This window comes from Bufo bufo, chromosome 1 (assembly GCF_905171765.1).
Source record: "Bufo bufo chromosome 1, aBufBuf1.1, whole genome shotgun sequence".
In the NCBI taxonomy this organism is placed as follows: Eukaryota; Metazoa; Chordata; class Amphibia; order Anura; family Bufonidae; genus Bufo; species Bufo bufo.
This window is the reverse complement of record NC_053389.1, coordinates 811188284-811210987: the sequence shown is the minus strand read 5'-3', so window position 1 is coordinate 811210987 and position 22704 is coordinate 811188284. Positions and strand designations below refer to the sequence as shown.

General features: G+C 47.8%; 1 protein-coding gene across 6 annotated transcripts in view; it reads left to right on the top strand.

Annotated features, from left to right (window-relative positions):
• Window positions 1-22704, top strand: part of KDM6B (lysine demethylase 6B) — a 49783-nt gene that overhangs the window by 18988 nt on the left and 8091 nt on the right. The window contains exons 1-15 of one of the 6 annotated variants that reach the window (XM_040415215.1): window positions 5270-5433; window positions 11395-11473; window positions 11559-11676; window positions 11835-11933; window positions 12154-12367; window positions 12904-12978; window positions 13066-13218; window positions 13627-13983; window positions 14074-16589; window positions 17480-17606; window positions 20698-20803; window positions 20923-21128; window positions 21779-21852; window positions 22150-22221; window positions 22334-22482. In XM_040415215.1, coding sequence (XP_040271149.1) covers window positions 11564-11676; window positions 11835-11933; window positions 12154-12367; window positions 12904-12978; window positions 13066-13218; window positions 13627-13983; window positions 14074-16589; window positions 17480-17606; window positions 20698-20803; window positions 20923-21128; window positions 21779-21852; window positions 22150-22221; window positions 22334-22482 — 4261 coding nt within the window. In that variant the 5' untranslated portion in view covers window positions 5270-5433; window positions 11395-11473; window positions 11559-11563. Of the gene's footprint in view, window positions 1-5269; window positions 5434-11394; window positions 11474-11555; window positions 11677-11834; window positions 11934-12153; window positions 12368-12903; window positions 12979-13065; window positions 13219-13626; window positions 13984-14073; window positions 16590-17479; window positions 17607-20697; window positions 20804-20922; window positions 21129-21778; window positions 21853-22149; window positions 22222-22333; window positions 22483-22704 lie in introns of those variants that run through there. The other 5 variants (XM_040415214.1, XM_040415212.1, XM_040415213.1 and 2 more) reach the window with 5 other exon arrangements.

The following is a 22704-nucleotide window of genomic DNA, read 5'->3' as shown; positions in this document are numbered from 1 at the left end:
TGCTTATCACTAGTATAAGGGAAAGGAGAGAACTGATTATCTATCACCACTAGAACACCCTGCTTTCCACTGTTTATAGTATGAGACAGAAGAGAACACAAGAGAGGTGAGAACTGATTATCTATCACCACTAGAACCCCATGCTTTTTTCTGTTTTTAGTATAAGGACAGAGGAGAAGACAGGAGAGATGAGAACTGATTATCACCACTAGAGCACTGTGCTTATCACTGTTTATAGTATAAGGACAGGAGAGAACACTGGAGAGATGGGAACTGATTACCTATCGCCACTAGAACACCCTGATTATCACTAGTATAAGGGACTGCAGAGAACACAGGAAAGTTGAGAACTGATTATCTATCACCACTAGAACAATCTGCTTACCATTGTTTATAGTATAAAAGAGGAGAGAACACAGGAGAGATGAGAACTGATTATCTATCACCACTAGAACACCCTGCTTTCCACTGTTTATAGTATGAGACAGAAGAGAACACAAGAGAGGTGAGAACTGATTATCTATCGCCACTAGAACCCCATGCTTTTTTCTGTTTGTAGTATAAGGACAGAGGGGAAGACAGGAGAGATGAGAACTGATTATCTATCACCACTAGAACAACCAGCTGATCCACTAGTATAAAAGAGGAGAGAACACAGGAGAGGTGAGAACTTATTACCTATCGCCACTACAACACCCTGATTATCACTAGTATAAGGGACTGCAGAGAACACAGGAAAGTTGAGAACTGATTATCACCACTAGAACAACCCGCTTATCATTGTTTATAGTATAAAAGAGGAGAGAACATAGGAGAGATGAGAACTGATTATCTATCACCACTAGAACAACCAGCTTATCACAAGTATAAAAGAGGAGAAAACACAGGAGAGTTGAGAACTGATTATCACCACTAGAGCACTGTGCTCATCACTGTTTATAGTATAAGGACAGGAGACAACACAGGAGAGGTGAGAACTGATTATCGATCACCTCAAGAACACCCTGCTTATCACAGTTTATAGTATGATCAGTATATTGGTGACCTACCCATCATTATCTGATGTGTGGCCACACTCTCAGCTGTTTGAGGGGGTTGTGGTGCATGTGCAAGCACTGCGGTCTCTTCTTTATCAGTTCCTCTACCTGCACACCATCTGTTTGGTTGCAGGAAATTGCAGCCTCATTCCATTCACTTGAATGGGACGAAGCTGCAATATCCTGCATCATTGCTGCTAAGTAGACGGCTAGCAGGTGGACCAGTCCAGTCTTGCACATGCCAAGAGTCAGCCCCCCAACAATCTGCTATTGATGATCTATCCTGATCCAGAAAAATCCCTTTACACTTTCAGCACCATGATCCCGCACCTGACCTAATTATCAGGAAACTTCTCTTTTAGGTAAGCGTTGTTGGGCTAATGTTCCTCTGGGCCCTGCATGGATAAGTCAGTGCCAATTAGGATGGACATGAACCAGAAGCAGTTCATACCCCGGATTAAAATAATGAGGAATTTGAGACTTGAAATGGTTGGACAAATGATATTCTAAGCATATGTTGTGTCCTTTATAGCCCCCCTGCCCTATGGACATCAGGCGGCGGTGACATATGGTGGTGGGTTCAATTGTACTATGGCTCCCCAAGTGCCATACATTGGGCTTAAGGATCTGATCTTTACTCACCCTGACAGCTTAGAAACAGAATGTTTTCCAGGGATATGTGTCATGTGACCGGTTTTGGCTCTGCTGAATGGCCAAGAACTCACAAGGGGATGGACACTTCTGGCCAGCTATCTCATTTGGGGAGGGTACTTGGCACTGCCCATGCCCGGGATCCCAAACTCAACAGATTTCAGTATGGCTTTTAATGACTTAGGACACCATGTAGTATGTAGATCGAGCCACAATGGGCGTGATTACACGCTGGATTGGCCCCGCTCAGATGACTATTCATAGGTTATTAGCATATTATAGCACCCAGTATTATAACATGATTATAGGTAAAATGTTATATTGGGATAGTTCACGCAGGAGTATGGTTTGAAAGATGTTAAATGGCACAAATTTAGGGAAAGAAAACAAGGTGGCCCGTTCCCTTTAAAGGGGTTGTTCCATGATTGATGTAAAAAGTGAAAATCGGGCATCATATAGTACGTGACAATCTGTAACAAAGATGGAACCAAACCTGTACCTCACATGGATCCAGAGATGTCCACATTGCTCCTCCTAGATGATCTTCAGGCTGACAGCACAAGAGTGTGTCCTTCCTCAAGGGGGTTGCTCTTTCTGCTGCAGCCCTCTCCCTATCACAGCTCAGGGGGCGTGTCTTTTCTCCTGCTCCTTTCTCCCTATCAGATCTAGGGGGGCGTGTCTTTGCCCTGCTGCTGTCTCCCTATCACAGCTCAGGGGGGTGTATTTTCTTTTGCAGTTCTCTCCCTATCACAGCTCAGGAGCCACGTGCTTTCTGCTGCAGCCCTCTCCCTATCACAGCTCAGGGGGCGTGTCTTTTCTCCTGCACCTTTCTCCCTATCAGATCTATGGGGGCGTGGCTTATCTCCTGCAGCAGTCTCCCTATCACAGTTCAGGGGGCGTGTCTTTTCTCCTGCACCTTTCTCCCTATCAGATCTATGGGGGCGTGTCTTTTCTCCTGCAGCAGTCTCCCTATCACAGTTCAGGGGGCGTGTCTTTTCTCCTGCACCTTTCTCCCTATCAGATCTAGGGGGGTGTGTCTTTGCTCCTGTCTCCCTATCACAGCTCAGGGGGCGTGTCTTTTCTTCTGCAGTTCTCTCCCTATCACAGCTCAGGAGCCACGTGCTTTCTGCTGCAGCTGTCTCCCTATCACAGCTCGGGCGGGGGGGTGTCTTTTCTTCTGCAGTTCTCTCCCTATCACAGCTCAGGCGCCATGTGCTTTCTGCTGCAGTTCTGTCCCTATCACAGCTCAGGAGCCACGTGCTTTCTGCTGCAGCTCTCTCCCTGTAACTGTCACAACTTCTAAACCTGGTGACAGTTGAAAGATAAAACTAGGCATGTGCTATCACCTCAGTAGGTGGACGTGCCCATTACTATACAGATTAAACACCAGGTGGCACCATTATGATGAAATAAAGAGAATATCTCACTACTGGAGCCTTTTTGTAAAAGAGATAAGTAACTAGTGTTTGTTTGTTTGTTTTTTTTTTTTTGTTTTTTTATGTTGAATTATAATAAAATAACATTTTAAGGATCCTCGGTAGTGAGGAGCGAGACCTGCCACAAATTACAGAAGCGTGTGGTCATTTCTGCTCTTAAAATGATAAAAGTTCGGTTCTGTATCTGAAGGGATTCTCCGCGAGCGCTTCCACCTTAACAAGCATTTTCGAAGAGGTTGTCACCTCCGCGTCCGAGTTATGTCACACGTGTGCACAACAGTTCTCGGAGACTTGTGAAAGTTTTAATGTAAAGGAGAAGTTTTTCGTAATGTTTGTTTCTGAGAAGATAGAAGTGCACCGCTGTTATGGGAATAAGGCTAGATGCTTTGCGGAGGAGCCACGAATGCTCTGCAGGCTTCTTGGAAATCACAAAAAGTTAAAGGTGTTCTGCTAACCGCCCGGATTACAGAGCATCACCGCGTGGGTTTTTATTAGTGATGCCCCGTAGCCCTTTTTTTTATTTTTATAATCGGTGACTCTTTAGATTCACTGATATATTTATACAGTCACGCGAGGGCGGAAAAAAACAAACTCCGCACTTGGTCACGGTTTTCGCTTCGGATATTTTTAAGTCTGATGAGAATGTTGGACTATTTATAGTCGCAGCTATTCCTATTCCAGCCAAGTTTTTTTATTTTTAGGAATAGTGATCCACTCCGGGACGGGTTAACGTTGTGACGTTGTGTAACGACTGCATGACGGCCGTCTCCCTTGAATGCCCTCATGGATGGGAGAACAGAATGTCTCGCCCCTTGCGGCACGCGCGTTGTACAGTGACCTCATCCGTCTGCCTCAGCCATGTGTTATGTAAATAGATATGTCCATCTTGGGGTTATCGGTGGGTGTGAAAGACAACCCTGAGCCCCCACTTCCCAAACTTGAGCCTATCTCTTTGTCTTAGTTACCCCACAGCTCTTCTGGCCCCTGAACCCTCTTCCCCGTCTCTTTCGCTCGTTTCTCTTCTCCTGCGTATGTTGCCGCATTTTCCCTTCTCCAGTCCTTCTGTCTTTGTCTAGTCCCATCTCCCCAAATTCAACCCATCTCCTGCCTGTCTGTGTCCCTAACACCCTCCTCTCACCCCTTTATCTTCTGCTCGCTTCTCTCTTTCTGTGGCTTTCTCCTCCCACATCTGTCTCTTTCGACGTTCTCCCCCTCCATTCTTTTCTTCTCTTTTCCTCGTACTCCTTTGTGTCTCTCTCTCCCCCCTCGTCCCTTCCTCTGTGTGTCTCTGATGTCACTTCCTTCCCCCTCTCTTAACTCCCAAGTCCTCTGTTGACACGCTGTATTTATGGAGGCGACATCCTTCCCGTGTCACAAGCCCCATTGTCTTCGTCATTCGCTCAGACACCTGCCCACTCTGGTTACCAGGGTTGCTGTACGCCCCCTATGTCTTAGTACATCCCAGGAACCTCCTCTCACCGTCTTGTCCATGTAAGCCACAAGACTTCGAGTCCTCTTGAGTAGTGCCCTGTAACCCCTCCAAACGTGACCTTAGATGTCCAGACGACCACAGGCCAACATACACTTAAATATTTCTTGGTTCAAATTCATAGATCTTGGTGCCAGTCGTGGTATAACACACTCCAAGTCAAAATTGTAAGACTCTTCTCAGTAATTCCTTACGATTTCCAGCCTGACCGAAAGATCTATGCCATGACTTCTGGCGAGCCAGGAGGGTGGTCGAGTCACTCAAGAAGTTCATTTCAGAAAAGCCAAAACAAATAGTTCCTACACGTCAGAACGATCCAAGCATTTTATCACGCTTGCCTGTCTGCTCGATTCTTGGCATGCCATTGTGACGAGCACGGTCGGATTAAGTCTACACGGTTTTTTGTGTAAGACGTTGACTCGGTGTGCCTTAAGTTTTTAAAGCACAGTCCGTTCCACCTTAAATAAGAAGTGGGTTGGGTGTGGGAGTGGTGTGTAGTCAGGGAATCCCATGGTGGGTGTGTTCTGGGGGTGTATGACATCAGCAGTGTCCCTTTAAACTGCTCTGTATGACTGATGGCGGAGGTGAGGGAGGGTGGAGCTTGGTTGGGGAAGAAGAGGAGCGTGAGAGAACATCCGACAAACTCAAAAGAGCGAGCTCACGGGAACAGACGGGGCTGGGACACGAGCTGCTCTGAAGTTGGTTGTCTCGTCTTGCCGGGAGCTGTCTGTCACACACAACTTGTCTAGGTGGAGTTTGAGGAGGGGTAACCAGAGTGCTTTCATGACCCTCCCATGGCAGCTGTCTCTTTGTCCCTGAGGTGAGTGACAGCTGGGATCTTGACTATCTTCACACAGTTGGGTGGTGTGGTGACGGGTGCCCAGGGTCAGTGTTTTCATTACTCTACGATTGTGTGTCACTGTTCCTCGCGGTCTTTCATCAGTGACCTGTCCTTCTCCATCCTGTCTCTTACTTAACCTGCTGTCTCGCACTTGAACTGTCTCTTGTACTTGCTTGCTATCTATCTCTTTGTAGAGTTTGTACCGTCCTTTTTGTTTTAGACTGACTCGCATTGTCGGTCTCCCCCTTTGTCTAGTGTTTTCTGATCCTGTCTCTTTGTCTATCAGCCTCCCGTCTATGTCTCACAAGTTTAGGGCCATCTTTGTAGTCTACCTGTTAGTGACTGTCTCTCTGTGTCTTCTGTCTCATAGCCGTGTCTCACTCTTTCCCCCTACGGTTGTATTAGGCACGCGCTCTCACACAGTGTCGCTCTTCTTTGGCGTTAAATGGTCATGTGATCTCTGTTTTTCCTAACCCCTTGTCTGCCAGGCCCATTCATTCCATGCTCCAGCCCTCTGGCTGACTTAACTATTTCCCCTTCAAACTTACTGAACGCTTGTGTGAGACAGACACCGCGGTGACGCACGGGGGAAGCCCCGGGCAAACGTGGTCTGTGGGCGGAGGGAAAAATACGGGGAAATTAAGAGCAAGGTGGAGTTTTCTTGTTAACACTTTACAGAGACTGTATATACATGTCATGGTGTAGTAGTGTATATACTGGATCTGGGCTGTGTGTATATACATGTCATGGTGTAGTAGTGTATATACTGGGTCTGGGCTGTGTGTATATACAGGTCATGGTGTAGTAGTGTATATACTGGGTCTGGGCTGAGTGTATATACATGTCATGGTGTAGTAGTGTATATACTGGATCTGGGCTGTGTGTATATACATGTCATGGTGTAGTAGTGTATATACTGGATCTGGGCTGTGTGTATATACATGTCATGGTGTAGTAGTGTATATACCGGATCTGGGCTGTGTGTATATACATGTCATGGTGTAGTAGTGTATATACCGGATCTGGGCTGTGTGTATATACATGTCATGGTGTAGTAGTGTATATACTGGATCTGGGCTGTGTGTATATACATGTCATGGTGTAGTAGTGTATATACTGGATCTGGGCTGTGTGTATATACATGTCATGGTGTAGTAGTGTATATACCGGATCTGGGCTGTGTGTATATACATGTCATGGTGTAGTAGTGTATATACCGGATCTGGGCTGTGTGTATATACAGGTCATGGTGTAGTAGTGTATATACTGGATCTGGGCTGTGTGTATATACAGGTCATGGTGTAGTAGTGTATATACTGGATCTGGGCTGTGTGTATATACATGTCATGGTGTAGTAGGGTATATACTGGATCTGGGCTGTGTGTATATACATGTCATGGTGTAGTAGTGTATATACCGGATCTGGGCTGTGTGTATATACAGGTCATGGTGTAGTAGTGTATATACTGGATCTGTGCTGTGTGTATATACATGTCATGGTGTAGTAGTGTATATACCGGATCTGGACTGTGTGTATATACATGTCATGGTGTAGTAGTGTATATACTGGATCTGGGCTGTGTGTATATACATGTCATGGTGTAGTAGTGTATATACCGGATCTGGGCTGTGTGTATATACATGTCATGGTGTAGTAGTGTATATACCGGATCTGGGCTGTGTGTATATACATGTCATGGTGTAGTAGTGTATATACTGGATCTGGGCTGTGTATATATACATGTCATGGTGTAGTAGTGTATATACCGGATCTGGGCTGTGTGTATATACATGTCATGGTGTAGTAGTGTATATACTGGATCTGGGCTGTGTGTATATACATGTCATGGTGTAGTAGTGTATATACTGGATCTGGGCTGTGTGTATATACATGTCATGGTGTAGTAGTGTATATACCGGATCTGGGCTGTGTGTATATACATGTCATGGTGTAGTAGTGTATATACTGGATCTGGGCTGTGTGTATATACATGTCATGGTGTAGTAGTGTATATACTGGATCTGGGCTGTGTGTATATACATGTCATGGTGTAGTAGTGTATATACTGGATCTGGGCTGTGTGTATATACATGTCATGGTGTAGTAGTGTATATACCGGATCTGGGCTGTGTGTATATACATGTCATGGTGTAGTAGTGTATATACTGGATCTGGGCTGTGTGTATATACATGTCATGGTGTAGTAGTGTATATACTGGATCTGGGCTGTGTGTATATACATGTCATGGTGTAGTAGTGTATATACTGGATCTGGGCTGTGTGTATATACATGTCATGGTGTAGTAGTGTATATACCGGATCTGGGCGGTGTGTATATACATGTCATGGTGTAGTAGTGTATATACCGGATCTGGGCTGTGTGTATATACATGTCATGGTGTAGTAGTGTATATACTGGATCTGGGCTGTGTGTATATACATGTCATGGTGTAGTAGTGTATATACTGGATCTGGGCTGTGTGTATATACAGGTCATGGTGTAGTAGTGTATATACTGGATCTGGGCTGTGTGTATATACATGTCATGGTGTAGTAGTGTATATACTGGATCTGGGCTGTGTGTATATACATGTCATGGTGTAGTAGTGTATATACTGGATCTGGGCTGTGTGTATATACAGGTCATGGTGTAGTAGTGTATATACTGGATCTGGGCTGTGTGTATATACAGGTCATGGTGTAGTAGTGTATATACTGGATCTGGGCTGTGTGTATATACAGGTCATGGTGTAGTAGTGTATATACCGGATCTGGACTGTGTGTATATACATGTCATGGTGTAGTAGTGTATATACCGGATCTGGGCTGTGTGTATATACATGTCATGGTGTAGTAGTGTATATACTGGATCTGGGCTGTGTGTATATACATGTCATGGTGTAGTAGTGTATATACTGGATCTGGGCTGTGTGTATATACATGTCATGGTGTAGTAGTGTATATACTGGATCTGGGCTGTGTGTATATACATGTCATGGTGTAGTAGTGTATATACCGGATCTGGGCTGTGTGTATATACAGGTCATGGTGTAGTAGTGTATATACTGGATCTGGGCTGTGTGTGTATACATGTCATGGTGTAGTAGTGTATATACTGGATCTGGGCTGTATATACAGGTCATGGTGTAGTAGTGTCTCCATGGTTACAGACACAGTCTATGTTCCTGTAGAAGGTCTTACAGAGAAGCTCCAGGATGAGACTTCTGTCTCTCATGTATATGTCAGGTTTAAAAGGAATGTCCAGCCCTTTGTCTGTCTATGAGATGCAGTTGCGCTCTTCACAGTTATCTGATTGGACTTGTGTAATGCTTCACTTTCCCTGTGGTGGCGCTGTAGGGAAATTATGTAGCATCTGAGTACCAGTTGGAGTTGATCCATGATCAGTTTACTGTCAAGGGACCCTTCAAATAGTTAGGGATTGTTTAAAGTGGAGCTCCCCTTTAAGGTGAGTCATGTAGCAGGTCGGGTGAGGGGGGGGAGGGTGTTCTTCGTCAGGGAGTCACATCTTTTATCCTAAGGTCCCATTCTGCTGCTGATATTTACTCATCACGGTGTCTGATTTTTGAGTACATGTCTGGAAGTAGTCATCGTCTTCCCCCTCACTTCAGATGTCCAGTCACTGAAACACATCACAATGTGCCCCCCTGTATGATGTCATACGTGTGTGTGGTGGGTGACACATGGGAGGCGTCTGTACGCTGAGTAACCTCTCTGTGTGTGACCCGGGGGCTGAGTCAGCCATGTGTAGGCCGAGAGATGTCATCATCACACCCCGTACATCCCCCCTGCACAGCTGTGTCACCCTGCAGGGGGAGGGGCCGACTCATAGCTCCTTCTATATGTATCACCCTGCAGGAGGAGGAGCAGACTCATAGCTCCTTCTATATGTATCACCCTGCAGGAGGAGGAGCAGACTCATAGCTCCTTCTATATGTATCACCCTGCAGGAGGAGGAGCAGACTCATAGCTCCTTCTATATGTATCACCCTGCAGGAGGAGGGGCAGACTCATAGCTCCCTTCTATATGTATCACCCTGCAGGAGGAGGGGCAGACTCATAGCTCCTTCTATATGTATCACCCTGCAGGAGGAGGAGCAGACTCATAGCTCCTTCTATATGTATCACCCTGCAGGAGGAGGGGCAGACTCATAGCTCCGTCTATATGTATCACCCTGCAGGAGGAGGGGCAGACTCATAGCTCCTTCTATATGTATCACCCTGCAGGAGGAGGGGCAGACTCATAGCTCCTTCTATATGTATCACCCTGCAGGAGGAGGGGCAGACTCATAGCTCCTTCTATATGTATCACCCTGCAGGAGGAGGGGCAGACTCATAGCTCCTTCTATATGTATCACCCTGCAGGAGGAGGGGCAGACTCATAGCTCCTTCTATATGTATCACCCTGCAGGAGGAGGGGCAGACTCATAGCTCCTTCTATATGTATCACCCTGCAGGAGGAGGAGCAGACTCATAGCTCCTTCTATATGTATCACCCTGCAGGGGGAGTGGCAGACTCATAGCTCCTTCTATATGTATCACCCTGCAGGGGGAGGGGCAGACTCATAGCTCCTTCTATATGTATCACCCTGCAGGAGGAGGAGCAGACTCATAGCTCCTTCTATATGTATCACCCTGCAGGAGGAGGAGCAGACTCATAGCTCCTTCTATATGTATCACCCTGCAGGAGGAGGGGCAGACTCATAGCTCCTTCTATATGTATCACCCTGCAGGAGGAGGAGCAGACTCATAGCTCCTTCTATATGTATCATCCTGCAGGAGGAGGGGCAGACTCATAGCTCCTTCTTTATGTATCACCCTGCAGGAGGAGGGGCAGACTCATAGCTCCTTCTATATGTATCACCCTGCAGGAAGAGGAGGAGACTCATAGCTCCTTCTATATGTATCACCCTGCAGGAGGAGGGGCAGACTCATAGCTCCTTCTATATGTATCACCCTGCAGGAGGAGGAGCAGACTCATAGCTCCTTCTATATGTATCACCCTGCAGGAGGAGGAGCAGACTCATAGCTCCCTTCTATATGTATCACCCTGCAGGAGGAGGGGCAGACTCATAGCTCCTTCTATATGTATCACCCTGCAGGAGGAGGAGCAGACTCATAGCTCCTTCTATATGTATCACCCTGCAGGAGGAGGGGCAGACTCATAGCTCCTTCTATATGCATCACCCTGCAGGAGGAGGGGCAGACTCATAGCTCCTTCTATATGTATCACCCTGCAGGAGGAGGAGCAGACTCATAGCTCCTTCTATATGTATCACCCTGCAGGAGGAGGGGCAGACTCATAGCTCCTTCTATATGTATCACCCTGCAGGAGGAGGGGCAGACTCATAGCTCCTTCTATATGTATCACCCTGCAGGAGGAGGGGCAGACTCATAGCTCCTTCTATATGTATCACCCTGCAGGAGGAGGGGCAGACTCATAGCTCCTTCTATATGTATCACCCTGCAGGAGGAGGAGCAGACTCATAGCTCCTTCTATATGTATCACCCTGCAGGGGGAGGGGCCGACTCATAGCTCCCTTCTATATGTATCACCCTGCAGGAGGAGGGGCAGACTCATAGCTCCTTCTATATGTATCACCCTGCAGGAGGAGGGGCAGACTCATAGCTCCTTCTATATGTATCACCCTGCAGGAGGAGGGGCAGACTCAAATTGAATACTTATTAGGATGTATTTTTTTGTTTAGTAAATGTCACCAGGTCTATGTGAAATATTACATTGTCTTTGCATTTTAGATGACATAATTTCTAATGCTGTCTGGAGGACAATATGTATGCTGCCCCCTAGTGTCTATCCTGGAATCTCAATAGGATTATGAATAGTTCACACTGCCATCTAGTGTCTGATTGTGAGAAGATACACTATTTACTTTTTTTATTTTTTTTCATTTTCTCCATAGACTTTCTTGTTGATCGAGGAAATCATGCTATCTCCGCTGCCCTTGCACCTCGACCTGTGAAACCCCACGGATTGAATCGGTATGTATTTTATCCTTTTATTTTTTGCACTGAGCTGACTTGTGACATGTCATTCGGATATAACACGGCTCTGCTCTTCCAGCAGTCTGGATGTATCGCTCACAGGACCAGTTTGGATCCCGCTTTCCCCGTGACCCCTTCATCAGTGGAATAAACTCCACATGGAACCCTGCGCACCCCCGGGCATGGCTCCCTTCGGGCAGGTGAGGAAGTTTTTCTTGAAATTGGTTCATATTACATTAGATATAAAGGTCACAGCAGCGGTGTAATAAAATGTACCGCCGCGTATACCTGGCGTGTAGTAAGAGCCGTGTACCTCACACTCTGCTTCATCCTCTGTCTCCTTCTATCTCGCTCTCAGATGCTCTACCAACCTTAACCAACCTCAGCTGCCCCCACACTTATCGTCTAGTCATGTGACAAACATTGGCCACCCCAGCAAACCCTATTACCCTCTCGGGTAAGTGTCTGGGTGTGGGCGTACGCTGGTGGGGTGGGTTGTATTGTCATACTGTATTATCAAGCCTGCCTTTTAATGCTTATAAGGAGGTCCAGCTGTTGGTATCTCCCCCTACAATTGCCTGGGAGCCGTGCCCCTTTATGTTCATCCTCTGACCCTTAGCATATGTTAATTTAGATGTTGTCCCGTCTCTCATTGTCTTTGTGCTCTTGCCCTTCAGCTCTCCTCCTGGCCATCGCTTCGGGAAGCTGGAACGGGTACATTCTTGCGTCCAGCTCCTCCTGCGCGACGAGAAGCAGCCACAGATCTGGGAGCAGCTGGGTCAGATCTATGAGTCCGAGCAGGAACTGGAGGATGCTGTGCGCTGCTACCAGGCCGCCGCGCGCTTCCATGGTGGCTACGAGCTGAACGCTCACATCTCTCGGCTGCAGCAGGTATGGGACTCTGCTTACTCTACTTGCTGTTAGGTCCAGTTTTAGAGTAATCGTATGGCCTATTGGAGTATTCCGAGTTAATTGGTGATCGGGACCCTTCTCTCCTAATTTATTAGAGGACCCCGTGTGATCCCTCTCTGCTAAAGAGGGTGAGCTGCTGAATCCTGGGCAATCCCTGATCTCTAGGAGAACCAGGTTCTTCCCACGCATTGGAGATATATTAGTACTACATAACACGTAATGCAATCTAAGGGTGTCCTTGTCGTTGCACCAAGTCTTACGTAGCCCTTTCCATAGGCTTGACCCCATTGCACTTCCCTTACACATCCATGCTACTGCCACGCTTCACCATGACACTTTGCGGTAATGAAAACAAAACTGAAATTTTTGAGTTCAATTCCTGGTGAGGGAAAAAAAGGATTAACCAGTTTGGGGAACATTTCAGTATATTTGCACTCTCCTCCCGACCCCCTCTTCTCTTCCTGTTCTTCTTTCTTGTATTTACATCCCTTTTATTTATTTTTTACGTTTGTTAGACTCACCTCTGGAACCACCATCGGCCCAAATCCCTGCCTCGCTTGCAACAAGTGTGGGACCTGATGCACCATGAGGTGAGCAGCCCAGAGTCACAAATGATTTTAAATAAGTTGGGGGTTTATTAGGTTTTGGTACCATTTCTCCGATTTTGTTATTGTCAGCAAAAAAGGCATTTTGGAGGCAAAAGAGGACCCCCACCATTGAAGCGCCCCGTTTCCAGTGCTGATCCACCGTCACTCCAGTCACCCCCTCACAATCAGCTTGGAGGAGATGAGCAGCCCATGAAACGGCGACGGAGTGGAAGCCCTGACCAGGTGAGAGCAGGTTATATGGGTCTTTAGGCCTCATTCCAACATTGCAGATGTGATAAGTAGCTTCAGTATTTTGATGGCAAAACCAAGAGTGGATCCAGAAAAGAGAAAAAAGCGTAAATCTTTCCAATGCATCCCCCCCCCCCCCCCCCCCCCCCCGTATACTTGGGATCCACTCCTTGTCTTAGCTTACAAATCCACTGCAAATTCATCTCAAAGTCTGCATGCGCAGCGTATTCACCATGGTTTTCCCCCAGTCATCTGCTGTATTGCGGTAGTACAGCAGGAGGTAATGCCATGTTGAAGCTCAGCTAATGTGTTAGGACAGTGCTGAGAGAGAGCCAGCAGTAGAACACATGGTAAAATTGTTCTCAGCGAGGTTGACGGTCATTCTCTTCTCTCACATTCCAGCAAAGAAGGGGTAACCTCAGTCTGCACTCTCCGCCAGGGGGTCCCGGCAATGTTTACCACCAAGCACCCACAAAACCGAATGTCTGGAACCCACTTAACCACGAGCCCTGGGGGGAGCGTCGTGAGAGGCAGGATCCCCGCATTCCACCCCACGTTCCCACTTATTCTTCATACTGCCCCGCACGTCCACCACCACCACTACACCAGCAGCCCCGTCCTGCAAGTGACCTTAGTGAGGCTCGGTGTCAGAGGTCACCTGCGGAGGTCATTCCAGCACCACCTCCTCTCCACGTGCCTTACGACCAGAGAAGATCCCGCATCCCAACACAGAAGACCTCTAGGACTGAATTGCCCTCTGTAAGTGTTTCTCTAATTAGTCAGTAGCCTTGCATACATTAAAAAGCTTGAAAAGTTATTTTTTGTTTAATCGTTCTTTTTTTTTTCCAGCCATCCCCAGTGGATACCACGTCCAGTATCTGCCCACCATCAGAAGAGCCAGACCCACCGAAAACTATATGCCTGCCACTCCAACCGCAGCCATCTTCCACCCCTTCTCTCCAGCAAAACTGGGTGCCAGCCCCAGTCAAGGAGGAGTCGAAGAGTGAAGATGAACTGGAAGAGATTCTTTATGGGGATAGTCATGTTACCGTCAAAGAAGAGGGTTACTATTCACCTTGTGATAACGCAGCAGGGGGCAGCGTCTTTGATCATCAAACTCAGGTCATCACCACCAGCAAAGTCAGGCCGAGGTCTGAGGCCTTCCAGGATGCCAACCTGGATCATGTTCTCAAGAGCCTGCAAAAAATTGATAAATCTGGGTTATTTGCCCCAAAGAATGAGGAGGTAATAGAACAAGAGATTAAGAAAAGCCCTCAGTCTCCAGAGCTGGACATCAAAGGCAAACACTTAAGCCATGGACTTTCGATGTCCGAGGGTAGCTATTCAGGTGGAATGAGGTCACCAGCTCAAGAGGACAAAGCCTCGTTCTGTTCCTCTTCTACAACCTACCACAAAGATACCTCAGGAAACCTTCAGGTGCTGGGTTTAGCTGCTCCGCCTACAACACCCACTTCAGTCTTGACTCAGAAGTCTTTAAGTCCAAATCCAGCTGTGCCAGAGAGCAAAGAACAGGAACAAGTGAAAGAACAGCCCTCCGGATGCAATCAGCTCTTTGACTTTCCTGCTGGACAGCTGGCCGAACCCTTTGAGGAAGCCACAGAGTTCTCAAAGATTTTACCAGAGGGGCTGGAGGACATTATGAAGATGCTTGATGAGTCAATAGAAAAGGAGGAAAGGCGCGGCAGCTCTAGTGATGAGGACTTTAATTCCTCTGCCTCTCCCGTCTGCCCACCAGCAGAGACCAGAGCAACACCCCACCTCAGTGGTCCAACTCACCCTGTTTCTGGTACCAAGCCACCAGAACCCAAATCTGGGGAGATACATTACTATGGACCTAAAAAAGCAATACTGGGGCAAGAAGCTGTTAGTGAAGCTAAACCTGCTCTACATGGGGGCAATAGCGTCCTCAAATCCCTGGCAAGTGTTCTAGAGGGGCAGAAGTATTCCTACCGTGGAGGACACAGCCTCAAAACTGGAGGGGGTTCGTCCTATTTTACTGGTGCTACTATAGTGAGCAAGCGTAATGTTGATCCATACACTGCCCAATTTACCTCACATCGGGCCTGGGACTCTAAGATTGGAGCCGCGTCTACCTCACATGTAACAGGACGCGAAGGGGTGGCAGCAACAAGGCCTGGTGTCCGCACTGAGACAGACATTTTGGAGGATATAGCACGTGCTTGTGAAACTTTGGTGGAAGGCACAATGGGGTCTGGGAGCAGTCGATCCAGGGAGAAGGATGAGAAGGAGAAAGGAGCACAAAGACCCGATATAGCAATTGAAATTAAACTTGACCACATTTGGGGTGCTCACAACCAGGACTCCACTACTAAAGCTAAACCTGAAATTGTCTTTGATGCCATGAAGGCAGACTGTGTGACTGGGAGAAAGCTTGAAACCTCTGGTGTAAAGGAGGAATCTAAAAACATGGCCGAGAAGAATCCAGAACCTCAATGGACTGTCGAGATGACTGAAGTAAAAGAGGAACGTAAGCAAGAAACAATAGAACCAGCACCAAGACCTAGCAAGGCGCTTGACGGAGAACTAAAAAAGATTTTTAAGATAAAGTCTCCTGCTGAGAAAACTGATGTTACTCCGACTGCATCAGCCGGAGAATGTATCTCGAAAGTGCAGACACCCGTCAAGGAGTTTGAAAAGACTGAACGGGAATTGCCCAAACAATGTACAGAGACCCAGAACACCTATGAAAGTACCTCTTCTGAAATGGCAATGGTGGAAAGTGATGGCCGACTTTTACTTGGCGATTCACCCACGACTGTAGCAGAATCACAAGGAGAGAGCGTAAAAGCTGTGGAAGCCGAGAGACCTCAGGAGAGGATAACCCTGTCTCTTCCTGCCCCAACCCGAAGCAAGGACGAGAGAAGAAAGAAAGACAGGAGGCATCGAAAGCCTAAGAGGGACAGAAGCAGGCGATCGAAAGAAAGGCGCTCGCAGAAGGACACAGAGAGGCAAATCTTGGGAAACTTGGACCTTCAGAGCCAGAGTAGAGATGCTCCTAAATCTTCGAAACAAGGATCAGGAGGAGATCGAAGAAAGGCAGAAGGCGGGAGAAGATGTGCGGAGGATGGCCATCACAACCAGTCCTCCTCACACTCTGCTCCTGCCTCTGCTCCAACTCCTACTTCCCATGGTACACCAAGTTCTGATCTGCTGAAGATGAGACCCTTCACCGAGGGACCACCAAAGGAGCTGAAAATAAGATTGATCAAGGTGGAGAGTGGCGACCGTGAGACTTTCATTGCATCAGAGGTGGAGGAGAAGAGGTTGATGGCCAGTGAACTGACCATTAACCATACAGCTGCTGAAATCATCAAGGCTACCAAGTGAGTGCTTTGTAGAGAAGGGGTGTCTTTATGGAAATGTCCTGTTCCCCCTCAAAGAATTAAGGATAGGCCATGAGTGCGTGATTGGTGGGGTCCTAGCCCTGGACCCCTCACCAGTCAGGATCGCTCACTGCCGGCAGGGGTGAAGCGTGACATGGCTACATCCATTGATTTCTGCCTGGTCCGGCAGTGAAGTGGCTGCCGTGCTCCAGGCTTCACCCCGGCCATTGAATTATAGGGACTTAGCTAGGCTTTTAGGGGGCACTTCAGCATTTCAAGTGGCAGTCAACCAAATTCTAATTGTGATATCTATGAGTCATAAGTTAAAAAACATGATGCTTATGAGTAGAGCTACCCTTTAAGTGGTGTTCAGAAGCCACTCCATTGGATCTTGATGTCTGCAATGGTTGCCAGGCAGGCAGCTATTATCTGTTTTGGCGAATTCAGACGGCCCCTTCCCCATGAATTTAGGGGGAGGGAACTCCATAACCAGGGGTTTGATGTTAAGAGGAGAGACAGAGCAGCAGAGAGAACATACTGTTCTCCAGCCTAGAAGACTACAGTATCCATCGCAGCAACAGGTACGACGCACAGAACGGGTGGGGTGGTATATATGTAGTTGCTTGACTGGTTTAGCTGCAGATGAAGAAATCAGTGAATGGAAATTCCTTAATGTAATGTCCTGATCAGCAGTCCCAGCCATTCACAGCATACAGGGTGTAAGGACTACTTCTCAGAGATTTCCTAAGCTGTTCTACATTGGAGCATAAGATGTAAGACTGTAGGATGACGATGAGGAAATGTATATCAATATACAGTATGTATGATGTCTTTATCCACATTTGTCTTGTCCCTTTCTCATCAATCGTTTCTTGTTTTTTATCGTACAGGAATATGGTGCTGAAGGGGAAATATAAAGAGTCTTACGTCCTTCCTTCTATGTCTGTGAAGCCTCCCGTGGGAACGGAGAGGAACCTTCCCCGAGAGAAGCTGAACCCTCCAACACCCAGCATTTATGTAAGTTATTGAATGAGTCTGCTCCTCCTCCTGCAGGGTGATACATATAGAAGGAGCTATGAGTCTGCCCCTCCTCCTGCAGGGTGATACATATAGAAGGAGCTATGAGTCTGCCCCTCCTCCTGCAGGGTGATACATATAGAAGGAGCTATGAGTCTGCCCCTCCTCCTGCAGGGTGATACATATAGAAGGAGCTATGAGTCTGCTCCTCCTCCTGCAGGGTGATACATATAGAAGGAGCTATGAGTCTGCTCCTCCTCCTGCAGGGTGATACATATAGAAGGAGCTATGAGTCTGCTCCTCCTCCTGCAGGGTGATACATATAGAAGGAGCTATGAGTCTGCCCCTCCTCCTGCAGGGTGATACATATAGAAGGAGCTATGAGTCTGCTCCTCCTCCTGCAGGGTGATACATATAGAAGGAGCTATGAGTCTGCCCCTCCTCCTGCAGGGTGATACATATAGAAGGGAGCTATGAGTCTGCCCCTCCTCCTGCAGGGTGATACATATAGAAGGAGCTATGAGTCTGCCCCTCCTCCTGCAGGGTGATACATATAGAAGGAGCTATGAGTCTGCTCCTCCTCCTGCAGGGTGATACATATAGAAGGAGCTATGAGTCTGCTCCTCCTCCTACAGGGTGATACATATAGAAGGAGCTATGAGTCTGCTCCTCCTCTTGCAGGGTGATACATATAGAAGGAGCTATGAGTCTGCCCCTCCTCCTGCAGGGTGATACATATAGAAGGAGCTATGAGTCTGCCCCTCCTCCTGCAGGGTGATACATATAGAAGGGAGCTATGAGTCTGCTCCTCCTCCTGCAGGGTCATACATATAGAAGGAGCTATGAGTCTGCTCCTCCTCCTGCAGGGTGATACATATAGAAGGAGCTATGAGTCTGCTCCTCCTCCTGCAGGGTGATACATATAGAAGGAGCTATGAGTCTGCTCCTCCTCCTGCAGGGTGATACATATAGAAGGAGCTATGAGTCTGCCCCTCCTCCTGCAGGGTGATACATATAGAAGGAGCTATGAGTCTGCTCCTCCTCCTGCAGGGTGATACATATAGAAGGAGCTATGAGTCTGCCCCTCCTCCTGCAGGGTGATACATATAGAAGGAGCTATGAGTCTGCTCCTCCTCCTGCAGGGTGATACATATAGAGAGAGCTATGAGTCTGCTCCTCCTCCTGCAGGGTGATACATATAGAAGGAGCTATGAGTGTGCCCCTCCTCCTGCAGGGTGATACATATAGAAGGAGCTATGAGTCTGCTCCTCCTCCTGCAGGGTGATACATATAGAAGGAGCTATGAGTCTGCTCCTCCTCCTGCAGGGTGATACATATAGAAGGAGCTATGAGTCTGCTCCTCCTCCTGCAGGGTGATACATATAGAAGGAGCTATGAGTCTGCCCCTCCTCCTGCAGGGTGATACATATAGAAGGAGCTATGAGTCTGCTCCTCCTCCTGCAGGGTGATACATATAGATGGAGCTATGAGTCTGCTCCTCCTCCTGCAGGGTGATACATATAGAAGGATCTATGAGTCTGCCCCTCCTCCTGCAGGGTGATACATATAGAAGGAGCTATGAGTCTGCCCCTCCTCCTGCGGGGTGATACATATAGAAGGAGCTATGAGTCTGCCCCTCCTCCTGCGGGGTGATACATATAGAAGGAGCTATGAGTCTGCCCCTCCTCCTGCGGGGTGATACATATAGAAGGAGCTATGAGTCTGCCCCTCCTCCTGCAGGGTGATACATATAGAAGGAGCTATGAGTCTGCTCCTCCTCCTGCAGGGTGATACATATAGAAGGAGCTATGAGTCTGCTCCTCCTCCTGCAGGGTGATACATATAGAAGGAGCTATGAGTCTGCCCCTCCTCCTGCAGGGTGATACATATAGAAGGAGCTATGAGTCTGTCCCTCCTCCTGCGGGGTGATACATATAGAAGGAGCTATGAGTCTGTCCCTCCTCCTGCGGGGTGATACATATAGAAGGAGCTATGAGTCTGCCCCTCCTCCTGCGGGGTGATACATATAGAAGGAGCTATGAGTCTGCTCCTCCTCCTGCAGGGTGATACATATAGAAGGAGCTATGAGTCTGCTCCTCCTCCTGCAGGGTGATACATATAGAAGGGTCTATGAGTCTGCCCCTCCTCCTGCAGGGTGATACATATAGAAGGAGCTATGAGTCTGCCCCTCCTCCTGCAGGGTGATACATATAGAAGGAGCTATGAGTCTGCCCCTCCTCCTGCAGGGTGATACATATAGAAGGAGCTATGAGTCTGCCCCTCCTCCTGCAGGGTGATACATATAGAAGGAGCTATGAGTCTGCCCCTCCTCCTGCAGGGTGATACATATAGAAGGAGCTATGAGTCTGCTCCTCCTCCTGCAGGGTGATACATATAGAAGGAGCTATGAGTCTGCTCCTCCTCCTGCAGGGTGATACATATAGAAGGAGCTATGAGTCTGCCCCTCCTCCTGCAGGGTGATACACATAGAAGGAGCTATGAGTCTGCTCCTCCTCCTGTAGGGTGATACATATAGAAGGAGCTATGAGTCTGCCCCTCCTCCTGCAGGGTGATACATATAGAAGGAGCTATGAGTCTGCTCCTCCTCCTGCAGGGTGATACATATAGAAGGAGCTATGAGTCTGCTCCTCCTCCTGTAGGGTGATACATATAGAAGGAGCTATGAGTCTGCCCCTCCTCCTGCAGGGTGATACATATAGAAGGAGCTATGAGTCTGCTCCTCCTCCTGCAGGGTGATACATATAGAAGGAGCTATGAGTCTGCCCCTCCTCCTGCAGGGTGATATATATAGAAGGAGCTATGAGTCTGCCCCTCCTCCTGCAGGGTGATACATATAGAAGGGTCTATGAGTCTGCCCCTCCTCCTGCAGGGTGATACATATAGAAGGGTCTATGAGTCTGCCCCTCCTCCTGCAGGGTGATACATATAGAAGGAGCTATGAGTCTGCCCCTCCTCCTGCAGGGTGATACATATAGAAGGAGCTATGAGTCTGCCCCTCCCACTTCAGGGTGATACAGAATCGTGCCCTAGGTCTATCTGCTGCTCTGAGCTTCTTCTTTTACTTTCACAGCTGGAGAGTAAGAGAGACGCCTTCTCCCCGGTTCTGTTCCAGTTCTGCACTGACCCCAAGAACCCGATCACAGTGATTCGCGGGCTGGCTGGATCCCTGAGGCTGAGTACGTTCCCTACACTTTGGCTGTAGTCCGTTTACATCTAGGGCATATAGAGAAGGGAGGCTGGCGGAGTGCTGCTGCTGCTGCTGCAGGATGATCTCACACTATTTTCTCCTCATCAGATCTCGGCCTCTTCTCCACGAAGACCCTGGTGGAGGCAAACTCAGAACACACAGTAGAGGTCCGTACTCAGGTGCAGCAGCCGTCCGACGAAAACTGGGACCCTTCTGGGACTCGCCAAGTCTGGCACTGTGAGAGTAGCCGCTCCCATACAACCATCGCCAAATATGCCCAGTACCAGGCCTCCTCCTTCCAAGAGTCTTTGCAGGTAATGTATTTCAGCCGAGGCAGTCGTTACTCGTTACTATAGCAGCAGTAACACCTAAAAGGAATCTGTCGCCCCGATTTTGGACCATTATCTGCAGTGATACCTGAGTAGTCCAGCAGATTTGGAGTCCAGATCACTATTTTACCCCCATTACCTTGCTGTCAGCGCTCAGAGCTGCATTGAAATACATTGTCAGGACTGCTGCGCATGCGCATGAGTCCTCTCCATCATGTTAGAACAGCGCAGCAGTCCTGACAATGTATTTCAGTGCAACAGGGGACAGTAGGAAAATAAATAGTGATCTGGCCTCCTCATCTGCAGGACTTCTCATGTAACGCTGCAGATAATGGACAGAATCAGAGTGACCGATTCCCTTTAAAGGGGTTGACATTTATGGTGTATCTCTAGGATATGCCACCAATGTCAGATAGGTGCAGGTCCGTCCTCTAGGACCCGCTCCTGTCTTCATAATGGGGCCACCAAGGGTGCTGAACTATTTTCAGAACTCCCATAGAAGCAAGTAGAGGGCGGCCGCACCTGCACGGTGTGCGCTTCTTTACTTCAGGGGCCCCATTCTGGAGATAGGAGCGGGTCCCAGAGGTGGGCTCCATTGGTGCCATATCCTGATCTCATCTGTTACCGCTTTACAGGAAGACAAAGACAGTGACGACGAGACCAACGAGACCATCGAACCCGACAGCACCACAGAAAACCCACCCCCCAGGTAAGTGTCTTTACAGTGTAGGTAGTTTTTCCTGCATGAATCGGAGTAGAGGGAGGAGCTTAATCATCCCTGTATTTGTAAATGACTTTCCAGCCGCAGGGCTCAACCCCACAACTCGCTGCTGCCACCTGCTGGTTGGTCTTACGTGCAGCACCATATCAAGTATCCTGCAGACATGTTTTTTAAGGAGTTTTCTACTTACCGTTGCCATAGACAATGCTCCAATCTCCAAATACATGGCATAAAGTATTCCACTTTAAACCTCCGTCATTGATGATGTTCTCTCTTTCCCTTCAGCACAAACACTGAGCACAAGACTCCTCATATTATTAAATTTGGAACCAACATCGACCTCTCTGACCCTAAAAGGTGAGACGAGAAGGTGGACGCTTAATCCTCCGCTATCTGTATTGTCTCCGACTCCACCGACGCTCTGGGCTATGTTCCTCCACCCCTAACATCTCTCTGTCTTGTGATGCAGGTGGAAGCCTCAGTTGCAGGAGCTGCTAAAGCTTCCATCCTTCATGCGTGTGACATCTAATGCCAACATGTTAAGCCACGTGGGTCATACAATCCTTGGGATGAACACGGTGCAGCTCTACATGAAGGTCCCGGGAAGTCGTACACCAGGTACAAGCACCATACGTACCACACGTTATGTCTGAGGATGCAACTCCTCCTCCTCTGTGACTCCATTTTATTTTTACTGTCCACATATCTCTCTGCGCTTTTATGTTTACAGTGTTTTAGGAAAGTCTTCAGACCCTTTCTCTTTTTCTCACATTTTGGTATGATGGGCCTCGTGCTAAAATTAAAAAAAAGTTTGAGAAAATGAGAACCGATTGTTGGAAA